The sequence below is a fragment of the Ochlerotatus camptorhynchus genome, unplaced genomic scaffold (genome assembly GCF_037179485.1).
Source record: "Ochlerotatus camptorhynchus isolate MF236.1 unplaced genomic scaffold, CSIRO-AGI_Acam_v1.1 ptg000104l, whole genome shotgun sequence".
NCBI lineage: Eukaryota > Metazoa > Arthropoda > Insecta > Diptera > Culicidae > Ochlerotatus > Ochlerotatus camptorhynchus.
In genome coordinates this window covers 733,211-747,938 of record NW_027040594.1, presented here as the reverse complement: position 1 = coordinate 747,938, position 14,728 = coordinate 733,211, and the positions used below count along the sequence as shown (strand labels likewise).

The window sequence follows — 14,728 nt, the reverse complement described above, 5'->3', positions numbered from 1 at the left end:
TGTGCTGATTGTGGCCACAGTTCCCACACAGATCCGAACCCTACTGCAAACGCTAGCGGCAGTCTCTGCCGTCGTCAAATGGACCGACTCGATGGGTTTCCAGCTGTCCGCCAGGAAGAGCATCCAATTCCACGTATGTTCGTCTCATCATCGAATCAACAGCACCCCAATTACGATCCACGGCAAAGCCATTCCAAACAGGAAAACAGTTCGCGTCCTCGGTGTACTGATCGACCGAACGCTCTCCTTCGACCAGCATTTCCAACAGGTCAAAAAGGACTGCCACAGTAGACTCAACCTCGTTAAAACGATCTCTCGGTTTCACCGATCCAACAACCGCGATGTTCGGTTCGGGGTGGCGCGAGCCATCATCGACAGTAGGTTGCTTTACGGGACGGAAATTACTTGTATCGCTTCCGAGAAGCTGGTTAGAACAGCTACAACAGCTACATCCGCATCATATCTGGTATCCTGCCATCCACTCCAGCAGACGCCGCATGCATCGAAGTGGGTCTTCTTCCTTTCCGGTTCTGCTTAAACGCAAATATTGCCACAAAAGCCACCGCCTTTTCCACCAAGACCTCCGGAAACAATAGGATCATTCTCCTCGACTAAGGGAACAGAGTCCTCCACATGGCCGCCGACATCGACCTCCCCCGAGTGGCCAAAGTCCATTGGCATGAAGATAAAAGTTGGCACTCTTCACGAATCTAATTGGACAATCGGATCAAGAACCGCTTCAAAGCAGGGGATGCATCCGTGATTTTTCGCCGAGTTACTTGGGTTGGTTACTTCGGGAGTCACTCTGCCTAACTTCCAGCATCAGCGATCTGCTCGGGAATGATACTCCGGCCTCGGCAGCAAATCCAAAATCTACCACTTGGTATAGCAGGAATTTCTTTCGGCCGTCGGGACATCTCAGCTGGATGGATTTCCCCTATTGGACCCATGCCAGCTGAGCTCTGTTTTGTTTTGATTATTCGTTTGTAGCTTGTTTTAAATCATTTTTGCTTTCTGTTGTTCCTCTGTTTCATTATTTTATATATTGTTATTTTTCCTTATAAGTTGAAGAGCCAGCAACCAAAGTTATTTACAAAATGTTAATATACCATGTATTTCGAGGTTACTCACACTGAGGCCTCTCGTTTCTCTGGAGATAAACTAGCCAAAAGCTAAAAATCTCCTTAATAAAGAATTAAAAAAAAAGTCAGCCTGGACTATTGATGTATAGATAGTTAAGAAAATTACTCGATGATTCCAAAAATCCAATTTGGAATAACATTTCCAATCGATAAGCATGCATACTAGTCGCTATCAGTCATACAGTATTTACTACGGATTCACATGATCGTATTTCTTGAATCGTTTGACTCATTGATAAGCGTACTTCTCCGGCACGATATCATCAGCTTCACAAACAATGCAAACAAAGCAGAGATATCACGTGAAGTCTCCTCCGAAAACGGCCATTCGTCTTTCATTGCCTCCGGATGGCTTAGCCATGTCTATTCCGAAGCCCGATTGATAAATGATAAATGATATTTTGCAGATGCCGTAATGGCAAACAAGGTAATCACGATCCTCAGTGTGGCCCTGCTTGCTTTCGTTATCTCGACCACGGTGCTGGCCGTCGAAAACAGTGACAAGGCTGCCGAAATCCATGACCTCCGTGCCCAGCTGGACGCTGTTCCATCGGAAGACCCCACATCTACCACGGAATCCATGGAAACCACCTCGGAACTGGCGCCGGCCACCACTACCGCCTCGATGGAAACGTCACCGGCCGTCACGACCACTACGACGACGATGGCCACAACAACTGAAACTCCACCGGTCAGTTGGATCGATATTAAATAAATACATAATGTATGAACTACTTTCGGATGACATTTTCAGGTTAACTACCGTCTACCGGAGGATAACATCCCGTTGCACTATGATTTGTATCTCTACCCACACCTTGAGAACGGAACCTTTAGTGGCACGGTGGTAATCGATATTCTGACAATGAAGGCAACCGGTACCTTTGTGCTGCATAGCTCCGATCTGACGATCGGCAGAGTTCAGATCAACAGCCTGAATACAACCTTGGGATATCTGGTCAGTAGCGTATGAAGGTATATCTGGGTGAATTAGAACTAAACAAGCATTTGTTATAGGGATCATCCGAAGATAAGGACAAAGACTTCCTCACACTGAGGGCCTCCCAGAATTTGCAACCGGGCTTCATTACAAAAGTGACAATCGAGTTTACCGGCCAGATGGAGGATAAAATTGTTGGACTGTATTCCAGCAGTTATAAAGGAGAAAACAACACGAGCATGTAAGTACCTCAGTGTCAAGCTTTCCTATTTGTCAAGGCACTACGTCCGATCTACGTCCAGCCATGCTACAAAGTCCAACCGCATATCACCGTGGAAAACCCTTCCGCCGGCAAAAGAATCCGTGCACATTGCATAACCCGGCAGCAGCGTCGTCGTAGCATGCTGTTTCTGCTTGAAGTGTGTCATTAGCTGGTTCAGTTGGTAAACACACTCCGCAAAACAGCATAATCGCCAAATGAATCTAAACGTAGGGTAAACATCTAATGATCGTGTTTGCCGGGTGCTTACATGTACGGTACGGTGTTTGAAGGCTGCTGTGGCTTTGCTCTGACCAATTTTCACGTTCATTTGCGCGAGTTATCTCGCTCGATGGCGCACAAATAGCTTTGCAGATCACTCATTCAGGGGTGGCGTGGGGGGTGTGTGTGTATGGAGGGGGGGGGGGGGGGGTGCGGCTATTGTGCGAGCAGGTTTTGTTTGGTTCAATGTACTGGGAAGAACAAACCTCCAGCTAGAATTCTATTAGAAAGTAGGAATGCAATCGGCCGTTCCCCCTTGCCTAGGTTTGCCCATGGTAAAGTCGATGTTGTGAGAGAGGTAAACATAAACCTCTCGATCACTATGGTGGCGAAGAGTGACGCTTGCAGTGACAACAAACAGCACCACCGGTGGCGATTCAAGTGTAGGGGTGGTGGGGGTAAAATGAGCACCCGTAGGAGATTGATATTGTTTATGGTGAAAATATGTGTATTTTGAGTATCTAGTTAGACATAATGTTAGCTTGATGATGCCAAATACAGATATATGTTTTTTTTTTTAAACAAAGTTCAACCGTAAATTTTTCGAAACTCTAATAAAAGTGTAATTGTGTCAAAGATTTGTTTTCATAAGAAAGATGTTTGATGCGTACATACAAAACATCAGCTATATACATTCCATAAGGCAAACCCTATAGGTCCTGTAAGAATGAATAAACGGTATGTGTGACCATTTATACATTTCATTTGACATATGATCTTCATTAACTTTTTTGCAAGACGTCTGCTTATTAGTTGACTTTTACATTTTATGAATAATCAGCTAAATAAATTTTCCAAAATGTCTTAAATGTAGAATGGGTACGCACAAAAAGACCTGTAATTTTTTATTTAATAAGTTTAAAAAGTAAAAGGATCTGTGCCTAGGGGCACGAACGAAAGCTTGACATAGGACCGCTAGTGGACGGAATAAATGTGCAGAGCATTTAGTTCTTTTAATTGATCAATCATCTATTATCTTAACCCTTTCCGTTTTTGAATTATAGGCGTACCAAATTTGTAGTAATTTTTTTCAAAGAGAAAGTTGATGAAGAGAATTGATCAAAATCATTTGCACCCCAGCTTCCAAGTTTAGTTACAAGATTACAACTTGCACCACGGACCTCATTTTCCAGGAACACCTTCAGCACACCTCGTAGATCAGACCGGAGATACGTTTGACACCGCCACGGCGAGCCAGACGACGGATGGTGGTTATCTTGAAGAACTCTGCGATGACGCTTGGCACCTCCTTTACCAGACCTTTTCCTCCTTTGCCACGACCAGTCAATTGTTGCTTGTTGGGTGTGAAGGTGTGGACTAGCCACCACCTTCCTACTGCTGCTATTGCTGCTCACCACGCCGTCCGAAGCGAAAATGAGCTAATGCCATACAGCAGCGCTCCTTTATATCTTTTCAGGTTAAAGCAGAATGATGTGCAACCAAGTGGTATAAAAGCTACAAAGACTCCTCCCATTATGAGTAGTTTGCTAGTAGCAGCGACACTGGCTCTTTTCCTTTTGCGTACACGGCAAATGAGAACGACCCAAATTAGAGTTTAGTTCACTCATAATCGCCAAAAGTGCAGAGACTCAGCGATGAGTAAATTTGTCTCATGGTTTCCTGTGGAAAACCTAAACAATCTGCCAGAAAATGAGGAAATTGACGAAAATTTTATTCAGTCTCGGAGTAGTACCAATAGACTGAGTGAATCCAATCTTTACTTTTCTCAAATTCGGGAATTTTTCCCTGGAAAATGCTGGAAAAACCTGGGAAAACATGAGGCAAATTTACTCATCGCTGAGTTCCTGCACTTTATTACTTATTTCAGAGATAACTAACCTCAAATTTGGGCAAATGAGCCATGATATAACCTTGAAAGATATCGGCGCCGGTGATTAGCGTGATTACCTCTCACCCCAGCAGGCCTGGGTCCAATCTCAGCCGGCGCCACCATCTCTGATCACGCCTTCCTTCGGGAAGTAAAGCCGTTGGTCCCCGGTTGAGTTGATGGGTCGATTGGTAGGGTCCAGGCGTGGGAGCTGCCTCCCTGGCGTCAGTAGCATTCGAGCTCAGTACGTTAAACAAATGTTTCCTGCCGTCTTCGTCAATTTAGATGCTAGATTGTTGCATCTTCCATCCTACTCTTTATTGTAATAAGCTTGGTGGCCCTGAAAAGAGCCGTTTTGTTGCCAAAGTTGGTGATGATTTAACCTCCGAAACCAAACAGAGTGCGTCCCTGTCACTTCAAAACGTAGATGACATCCATGGCCGCTTACGCTAGGCGTGTTTAGTGTAGGTGACAGCATCACGGATCTCATTTTTCAGAAACACCTTCAGCACACCTCGTAAATCAGACCGGAGATACGTCAGACACCGCCACGGCGAGCCAGACGACGCATGGTGGTTATCTTGAAGAATTTGCGTTTGGTTCTGAATATAGCGATGAGTGTGCAAAATATTACGCAATTCCCTCCTCCCTATTCGCACGCGCCCGAGGATTGGAGGCGAATGCCACTTCGACTTGTTTCGTCTACTTACTACTCTCTGACGACTGTGCTGGGGAAGCAGCATATGCATGTAGGTAATTGGTGGATTTGTTAGTTAATTCGACACTTTTGGGCAATGCCGGACATTTACCAGTTTTTCAATAGTTTCTTGTTGAAAATCAACATTCGGATGCATTGTTATCGATGCGTAGCCATATTTCTGATCGATTGGCGATAAAATTATTGAAATTGGTCCAGGGCCAGCTGAGTTATTAACGTTAAAAATCTTTCTTAATTTGTTACATGTTCCATTTTCGGTTTTCACAAAGTGTACCCCCATATAGAAATCAAAGACGTAGTCCTACGTCAAAAGTCAGTTAATTTTGGCTTTACAGTGCTTCAATGTTACAGCATTAGATGGTTACTTTTCTCCAGTTCGAACGAAATTTCGAACCTTCCTCTGGAGACCATCAATACCCGCACAGTGGAAACGAACACGGAATCAGCGCATTTCTTCCATTTTGCCCGCATTTGCTGGATGTCCTTGACTGCTCTGCCGCTTCGTTGAAGTCGCTGCTTTGAATTGGCCAGTATTTTTCGATTGGTCGAAATTCCGGAAAATCGATCTTGCTGGCAGCATTCCATTCCAGAACCACCTTCGAGCAGTGGCAGCTGACCAAATCGGGCCAAAAGGTGACATTGCCTCTATGCTTGCGGATGAACGGCAATACACGCTTTTTCAGGCATTCTTCGATGTAAACATTGGATGTCATCGTCGAGGATGTGACGAATGGTTCCGTTTTCAGTTCACAACTGCAAATCGCTTGTCAAATCATGGCCTTCTTCGCGAACTTGTCGGCAAACATGAACTTGAATCTTCTCGGTACATCCCCAGTCGCGATGTAAAACTTTTGACCGGGGATCTGCTTAAAATCGATTTTGACGTATGTTTCGTCATCGATCAAAGTGAAGCCCGTTTGTTTCATCAAAACACGGTCGTACAAGAGCCTTGCACGCTTGTTGGCCACGGAATTCTGTTTCATGTGCCGGTTCGGATGTTTACTGGCTTTGTATGACTTGTATCCTTCCTTGACAAGGATGTTCCGCTACGTTTGAAAGTTGGTGTTGTACCTTTTGGCCACATCTTGGATCGAAAGACCGGGGTTGGCTTTAACGCACCTCAACACCTTGCTGCGCAGCTGACGATGCCTGGTCCCAGTTTTTTCGTAGGTCCGCTGATTCCTTTCCACACTCACGGTTTTCTTGTAGGTTTTGAGCACTTGACAAACTGTTGTTTCGGCATCTTTTCCAGGTTGAAAATCCGCCGATATTAGTTATGGGCAAATCACCCACGGCGCAGCTAATTATTGTTCAACTTACCCGTGCAGCAGCTGAATCCAAAAATGACCTTTCACCAACTGACAGGAAATGTGTAAGAAAAGTCATGACCTACCCAGTTATTATCCAGCTCATATCTTCCCTCTCCTTTGGTAGCAGCGCTTCCTGTTACCTCAATCCCAGGTCCCGCAGCATAGCCTTCACCCGGTGCTTGATGATCGGTATGCCATCCGCCGAGTGCAACTCGCGTCCTGTACTGATGAACAGTTCTTTGAACTGCTGCGTCCGGTGGGTCAGTTTTCTGGTGCGTTCTGTTAGGAAAATCTCTAAACACTGCAGCGCTTCCTCCGAGTGTAGATAGCGCAAATCCAACACGTCCACATTGTTCATCGTCAGCTTGTGCACCTCCATGATGGCATTCGAGGCCTTACTGCTGTACATATCGATTTTGGTTCGATGAAGCCGGGCAACCTGGACATAGTACTCGGCCACCCCGGCCATGCCCCGCTGAATGGCATGCCGTGCCTTCTCGTGGCATTCGTTTTTCAGTTCCTGGTGGTCCTGGGACATATTACGGCATTCTTCGGCCGTTTTCTGGTGAAGATTGATGTTGTCTTCGCTGGATGACGGTACCTGCTCGACCGTTGGAGGCGACGACGTTGAGGACGAAGGAAGTGGTTTCTGTTTTTCGGCTTTGCTCGCTTCATAAGGGCTTTCCGTTCGCGGGCGATTTGGTTTCTCAACTCTTCCGGAATGGAATTGTTTAGGACGGTTCTAGTGTCGCTGAATTTGTGGGCATGTAGGATTTCTGCCAGGACTTTCTCGTCAATGATAGGATACATTTCGGCTAGCTTTTGACGAGTCATATGCGAGGCCAGATCTTGCGGAGCTTGCTTACCCCAGCCGTTGATTTCGCTTCGGTACGCCGTTAAGGCGTACTCCATTTCCATAATGTCGTTCAGGTTGGGGGAATCTTCGATGGTCATTTTGAACAAAACAGGATACTTTTCCTTCGCTTCCATTTGCTGTGCCAATCGGTCATCTTTTTTCATAAAATCTTGTTTTCCCCCTGCAGCTGTACATGGAATCCAAGAACGACAAATACAACTGTTCTGCCATTTCGGTGCCATGAAAACCTTTGTTCGTTCATTGGTTAGTTCGTCTAAGGACATGGCACCCGAGCCATGCTTATCCTTGAAAGTGGCGTGTAGCTGGCTTATGAGATTAATTCCCAACGTCACTTCCAGCACTTAGGCATCGTTTTGCAAATCTTCCGCTTTGTCTTTTCTTTTCGTTGTGTTCCGGGGTGAACCCCCTCCACCACCACCACTACCGGAGGGATCACCGGAAGGCACTTGCGATGCCATTGTTTCATTGCAATCACATTCAAACGCGCGTAGGCCACCAACCGCACCGGCTTCCAAATTACCGCTGTCTCGAATTCGTATGTCTTTTGCTCTTCTAGCAACAGATTTGCTGTCTAATCACCGAGCCCATTGCAGTTCTCGAACAAATACCACAGATACTGGATCGGAATCTGGGGATAGAGGCGAGGATAGAGGATGCAAATTTCCGAGAAGCTAGTGTTTTCATTTTTGCATCCTCGTCTGTGCCTGACCAGAGCAATCCGTTTCTTTTCCGAATTCTTCTTTTTGCTGGGCTTGACTGGCGTCACACCTGTGAAAATCCTTCCTAACTCGTCTTCTCAGAACGGCCGTCCCAGTCGCGTTCTCTCCTGTGGATTTGCCACGGCGAGGAGACGATTTTTCGCAAATCCGTCCTCACTCGCATTCAGAACGGCCGTCCCGGTCGCGTTCTTATCCTGTGGCCGTGCCACCACGAGGAGACGATTTTTCGCAAATTCGTCCTCACTCGTTTTTTTAGAACGGCCGTCCCGGTCGCGTTCAAATTTCCAATTTTCCTTGCAAGTGGGTGATTTGCCCTTCATTACCTATCGGTGGTCTCCAAGATTCCAGGTTCGTCTCCTGGCAGGATCGCCAGAAATGTGAAAATCCGCCGATATTAGTTATGGGCAAATCACCCACGGCGCAGCTAATTATTGTTCAATTTACCCGTGCAGCAGCTGAATCCAAAAATGACCTTTCACCAAGTGACAGGAAATGTGTAAGAAAAGTCATGACCTACCCAGTTATTATCCATCTCATACAGGTGTTTGTGCACAATATTTTTTCTTCTTTCGAGTTCCATTCGACGTTATTTCTGAATGAATCATTAAAGCATGTAAGGAACTACAGGGATTGTGCTAACATCCCCCAGAAATCTCTTTCCGGAATAGTTTTCTATAAGTTTCTTACGACTGTTCCGTAAGCTCTCTGGCTTCCGACGTCCTCCAGAAGTTTCTTCCTAACTACTTTCGGAAATTTCTTCCATCATATCCAGGATTCTCCCAGAAGTTTTTTTTCATCTTCCTCTGGAAGTTTCTCCATAAGCTCTTTTTCGACTTATATTGGAAGGGTTTTCCGAGCTTCTTCTGGCTTCCCCTGGAAATACCTACCACTGGAATTTGCTTCGATTTCCGAAACTTTTCTGACTTTCTCTGGATGTGTACGATTTTTTCCAAAAGTTTCTTTAGATTTTCTCCAGAAGAAAAAAATAAAAAAAAAGTAAATACCGATAAATGCCGATTATTTTGAACATTTGATACCGATAAACTTGAAACCAGCCTGGCAACGTTGTTAGGAGATTATCTTGACAAAACAAGTACCTTCCCATTTCACCCCAGCTGCTCATTTTACCCCCACCTCCCCTGCGGGTCCAGCAGCTGATCGAGCGTGGCACATTGAGATTATAGTCGCTATATTCATAGTCTGGCGGATATAATTTCGATCTGTCAAAAAGCGGAACCAATTCAATATATTGTAGACCAACAATTGAAAAGGTCCTATCAACTTTTATAAACAAAACGTTGATTATTGTTTCCTCACCAATCGAAAGCAAATTACCAGCATCATCGTATAGGGGAAACTTTCCCCAACACAAAGATGGTGTTAGTTTGCGTAGGCGAGCCGAGTTTTTTTTTCGTAATAACTGATGTGCTCTTTTCGGTTGAAGGTCGTTATATACTCGATTGGATCCGCTATTCGACAGCTCAGTTGGTTCCCGAGATTCTATCCGCCAGACTATCAATCCAGCGACTATAATTGCGATGCCTTTGGATCATACCGTGACAAAGCTCTTCTCTCTGCTCTGCTTTGGCGCCCAGGAGTCGAAGAAGCCGGGGAGGAAGTTGTCTGTAAAAATAGCCATAGGTACCTCCAAGCAAACGTGTGAAGTAATAGGTTAGTAGTGAAGAAACCGAGGCTGAAAGTATTACGCGCCGAAGAAGCGAAAGGGAGCAATGCACCTACCAGGGAAGTTTTTCCCAACCGAACGAACAGTTTCGAATGCTTTCAGGTTGGAATGAAGCTCTTTTCTTGTAGTCAGTGTTCCGAAGAAACGGTAGTTCGTGATTATGTATATTACACTCGATCGATCGCACGTATGCCGACGATGGCGGGTGTTGGAGCAATTGAACACTTCACTTTCATTCATCGACGACTCGGTCCGAGGTGGAGAGGCTCGGTGGGGGAGGTCGGGCCGGTGAAGATATTAGTTGTTGGCGTCACAGTAACCGGGTGAGAGGCTCGGCTGGACTTCGCGCAGTGAGTTCGGAAGCTATCTCAGCTGTTGCAATGGATGAGGGTTATTTGCTTGAAACCGGTTGCTGTCGACAGTAGTGTTGATTACCCGTTGCATATCCAGATATGCGGTGGATAAAAATAATTGTGGTTCGATATTTATAGATCGGTCGCAACGTCGAAACCACACTGTGGTTTTAAAGATAAAAAACCTATCATTGTAGATCAGAATATGTTTTCGAAAACACAACGTCACATTCAATTTGCATAATTGAATCTAGGAAAAGCAGAAAACATTAATCCATCTTGGTTAAACTCTAGTCCCACTTGATTTCGCCGAGCATGAATTGCCACTTGTCAGCAATTACCTTTCCAGTAGGCAAGTATTACCACTTGCCAGCTCTGACAACAATCACGTGCAAATTGCTCTTGTAGTCTACCTGATAGTTACGTTAGCCAGATAGAATCAGTTTGCTGGCTATGGCCAGTTAGTCCGTCTGTCGGTCGCTCGGCGGTCGTTATCTCAATTCTATTGCCCGTTTCCCCATGTCCATGTCTTCTGGTTTTGCTTTTCCAATTAGCTGTCAGATAGTCCGGCAGAGTGGGTAAGCAAGTGACTGTAAGTACGCGGTGGTAGCGTAACTAAATGAACTGCGCGAGTGCCACTCTGGGTTAGATAAGCGAATGAAAGATGGATGTTCAGGTTTTTGCGATTTGCGAGTTGGATGAGCATTTATACATAGATTTTGGGGAACAGGTATACCTCGATAGAACATAACTGTCACTTTTGAGTTTCCTCATTGATTTCTCGCAAACAACGAACTAATCACACAAATTAAAATTACGATTAGATAGGGGTTTATCTCACTAGTCCGATGGTGTTGTTACTTTGCGTGATTGAATTGTTGCTTGTGAGAAATCGACGATGGAAGTGAAAAGTGACAGTTACGTTATATCAAGGTATACCTGTGCTGTGGTTTCTTCTACAAAGTTGTTCCTTATAGTTAGGCCCTCATTTTTATGACAATGAAGGCTAGGGTGGATCTTATTAAAATTAAAATCAAAAATCTAACTTTTTTGTTCGAATAAATTAAGGTTTACATTCTTGGGCAAAGTTATAGCTATATTTTTTTCCAGGAACACCCTAAGTCAACTCCGAAAAATTAGTCTAAAATGAGAACGTCAAGAGATAGAAAAAATTATATTGAACAAAGTTGCTTGAAATCAACTAAGCTACAACTATTTCAAACAACACATGTTATTATTTTGTAAAACAAAACAAAAAATAGTTTTCAAAATCCCCTAATTTGAGGACCACCCTGACGTTTGAAAACATCAAAAGAAGGGAATTTTTAAGCACAAAAACTTCTCCGAAGACACTAAATGTCCAAATATTGAAACAAATGTACTAGCACATTTTATGTTAATTTGTCATTAGAGTGGTCCTATGAAATCCATCTTTCGCCCAAAACTTTTTTATTTGAAATTTCTCATGAAAGTCATCTTCTAGAGACTTTTAAAGCTCTTCAAGATACACGTTTCATAGTAGAAGTTGTGGTCTGTATATCTTCTTCGTTCTTTTAAATGTTGTAAAAAACCTTTTTATTTTTGTTTGCCCCAACCAGAGGTATTAACATTTGAAAAGGACATATTTTTAGTAGAAAAACGCCACTGACTCTTGATCGGTGAAAGATATTGACAAGTTTTGTGTATCAAAAATTTGCGCCTTCTAAAGATCTAAAAGTTATTTGAAGACACCTTTGCTGAGAAATTTGGAATAAGAAAACTACCCGACCAGAACGTTATAACAACATTATATCATAATTATATCAACTTCTGTTATACATAACAACCGTTGATATAATCTTGTTTTAAGAGCTCTGTGGTGAAATGAGGAATAAAAATGCATCATGGTATTTGATATAAAATTGTTACACAATTTGTTAGAATAAAATTTAAAACAACATTTAACTAAGTTTGTTAGCATTAGTAGCACGAAAAATGAAACGGTTTGTTTTATTTTAATTTTTGTTTGTTTTGAGCTGGTAGTAATATTTAAATTTATTTAAGGGCTACGAAAAAGTTTTTCACATAGAATTGGGCTAATAGGGTTAATGTCCCTAATGTCAGCATAGATGTCCCTAATATTGGGCCCATAAATTAATTTTGATAAAATGATAAAATGATAAACAAAAAATCAAACATATTCATTTGTATTGTCCAGATGACGCATTGTTCCACGAAAAATTGAAGAACGGGAGATTTTTATTAGATCCATAGGCCAAAGCTAGTGCTTTTTCCACTATTTTTTTTACAGCATTCTCTTCTGATTGGGATGCTAAGAATTAAATAAATTATTACAGTCAACTCTCCCTTACTCGATCTCTCCTTAACTCGATTCTCCCTAACTCGATGGAAATCCAGGGGCCTCATTTCACAAGTCGAATCAAACTACCTAGCCCAAAGCGACTAGGCTACTATAAATTGATTCCGTAAAACCTGAAAATGTTACGTTAGTGATTAAGAATGCACAACTAGCATTATAAAATTGAAATTTTCACTGCAAAACGCTTCTGATCAAAAGGTTTAACTAGATTTTAACTATCTAGGAACGATTGCGCAATAATAGCAACCGATGGAAACTAACGATTTTAAATTGGCTCACTACTTGACTAACCTATTGGTCCCAAGCAAATCGATTAACGTACCCTATTCTAGTCGAAATTCTAGTACTACACATTGTTTGTTTTGATTCGCTATGAAAGTTTGATAAAATGAGTGGTTCGTGGATGTTCCTATGTTTCGAGGGGTGAATCGATTAGCTTGGGACCGAAGATAGTACCAGAGCTGCGCCAAACAGTTGAGCACGTTTCTTCGGGACCTACTAGTCTTAGAGTTACCTCTATGATAATAGTGTGAACCAATGATATATTCGCTCATGAACGGAATCCAAAAACATAAATCTACAGTTCAGTTGCGTTCTTTGAATTTTGGCGTGCACCTTTTCAAATAAATATTTTGAAATTTGTGAAAATCAATATGCTTTTGATGATTTACAAATTAAAATCATCAATGGAAAATTGCAAAACTAATCGGCAAACATAAGCAATCAAAACTAACCTCGAATATATCTTTAATTTGCAATGGTGTGGGAGACAGATCTCAACGCATTACCAAACAAAATGTGCAACTAACACTGTATTAGAATTCAAATAGTGCATATGCAATCAATGAATCGGTTTCATCTTATTTTTGTTTCGTTATATAGACTTAAATTAATTACTTTCATATAGCTATGTTAAATGCTTATGCTACTTTATAATCAGAAAAAAAAAATATCTTATAAGCGAGTGCAATGTAAACGGCAATATTTGATAATTATAACAAACTTGGTTGCAAATATATTTAGCCAGGCTCCGTTTACGTTAATGCAGCAAGAGTGCACAGAGTGAGAGGTGTTGGGAACACACGATTTATTTTTAACTCAGTTGCCGGCGCCAGCGAACTAAGAAGGCTCTGCCTGGCATACACAAAAGGTTAGCTTGCATCTACTCCTTCTTCAACAGTAGATTTAGACTATGGGCACTATAGATGGTAAAGGCACCAGATTTTCCACTAGCCAAGATTGTTGAACGTCTGGGTTTGAATCCCTGTGGCAGCTATATAGACGCTTTTTGTGTTTGTAAAGCAGGCTAAAAAGAGAGAGAGAGAGAGTGAGGGGTGCTGTTTTGGGGTGGGTATGGTAGTATATAGCAAGCTATGTGATAGAAAACAATATTATAGCCCATAGGAACACCTAAACTATGGCGTGATAGCTCATAGTTATGACTTGCAAGTTATAGTTAGAGCTATGATATAGAGCCGAATTCATTGTCGTGTGGAACGGAACACTCTAGCCGATAGTTTCTATATCATAGTTGTAAGCTATAAACTATTCCATCGAGCCGGAATAGTTCATAGTATATTGGTCATAGTTTTTTGACAGCAGTCTGTGCGCGGTGTTTTTGTTTTTGTTTAAGAAACCTTTCATAGACTTGTTAAATGAATTCGGAGTTGTGTTCGAAATATGGACTCTGGAGATCCGGACGATCCGGAACATCTGGGGGCCCATGCATTAATTATGTCACGCTAAATCGAGCAAAAAATTACCCCCTCCCCCCTATCGTGACGTTTTTTCTATACCTAATGCATTGCTTGTCACAAAATCTTAGACCCCCCCCCCCTTAGAGCGTGACATAATATATACATCAACCCAAAAGTGCTCAATTCATGAAACTGATCGAATTGCTCCACGGTTTCTTAGAAACCACTCATAGACGCCAGGGAGGCAGCTCCCACACCTGGACCCTACACCTATCGACCCATCTGTCTGTCTTAAGCAATTGATTGTTCTACTACTTTTTAGAACACTGCATTGGTCTATCTCAAATATTAAAAAAAAGTTTATATTTTCAATTCACCAATTTTATGGACCACCCTAATTTCACTTACATAAAAAGATTGGCCAAACAATACGAATAAATTTTCTATAAGACACCATATACCTAAAAGTGATGGTTTGGGCGCAAATATTTGTATCTTCCTAAATACGGCTTGGGGACCTGGTCACCAGGGTGAAATTTCTGGTCATAACTCCAAATTGA

At 42.7% G+C, this 14,728-nt stretch overlaps 1 protein-coding gene and 1 pseudogene across 1 annotated transcript in view; one reads left to right on the top strand and one right to left on the bottom strand.

The window, feature by feature from the left end:
* The window catches only part of LOC135699219 (aminopeptidase A-like), a 67,890-nt gene that overhangs the window by 12,028 nt on the left and 41,134 nt on the right, over window positions 1-14,728 (top strand). Inside the window, exons 2-4 of the mRNA XM_065219421.1 lie at window positions 1,550-1,833; window positions 1,897-2,100; window positions 2,160-2,323. Of these exons, the coding sequence (XP_065075493.1) occupies window positions 1,550-1,833; window positions 1,897-2,100; window positions 2,160-2,323 (652 nt within the window). The remainder of the gene's footprint in view (window positions 1-1,549; window positions 1,834-1,896; window positions 2,101-2,159; window positions 2,324-14,728) is intronic.
* On the bottom strand, window positions 6,616-8,395 carry LOC135699218 (uncharacterized; annotated as a pseudogene).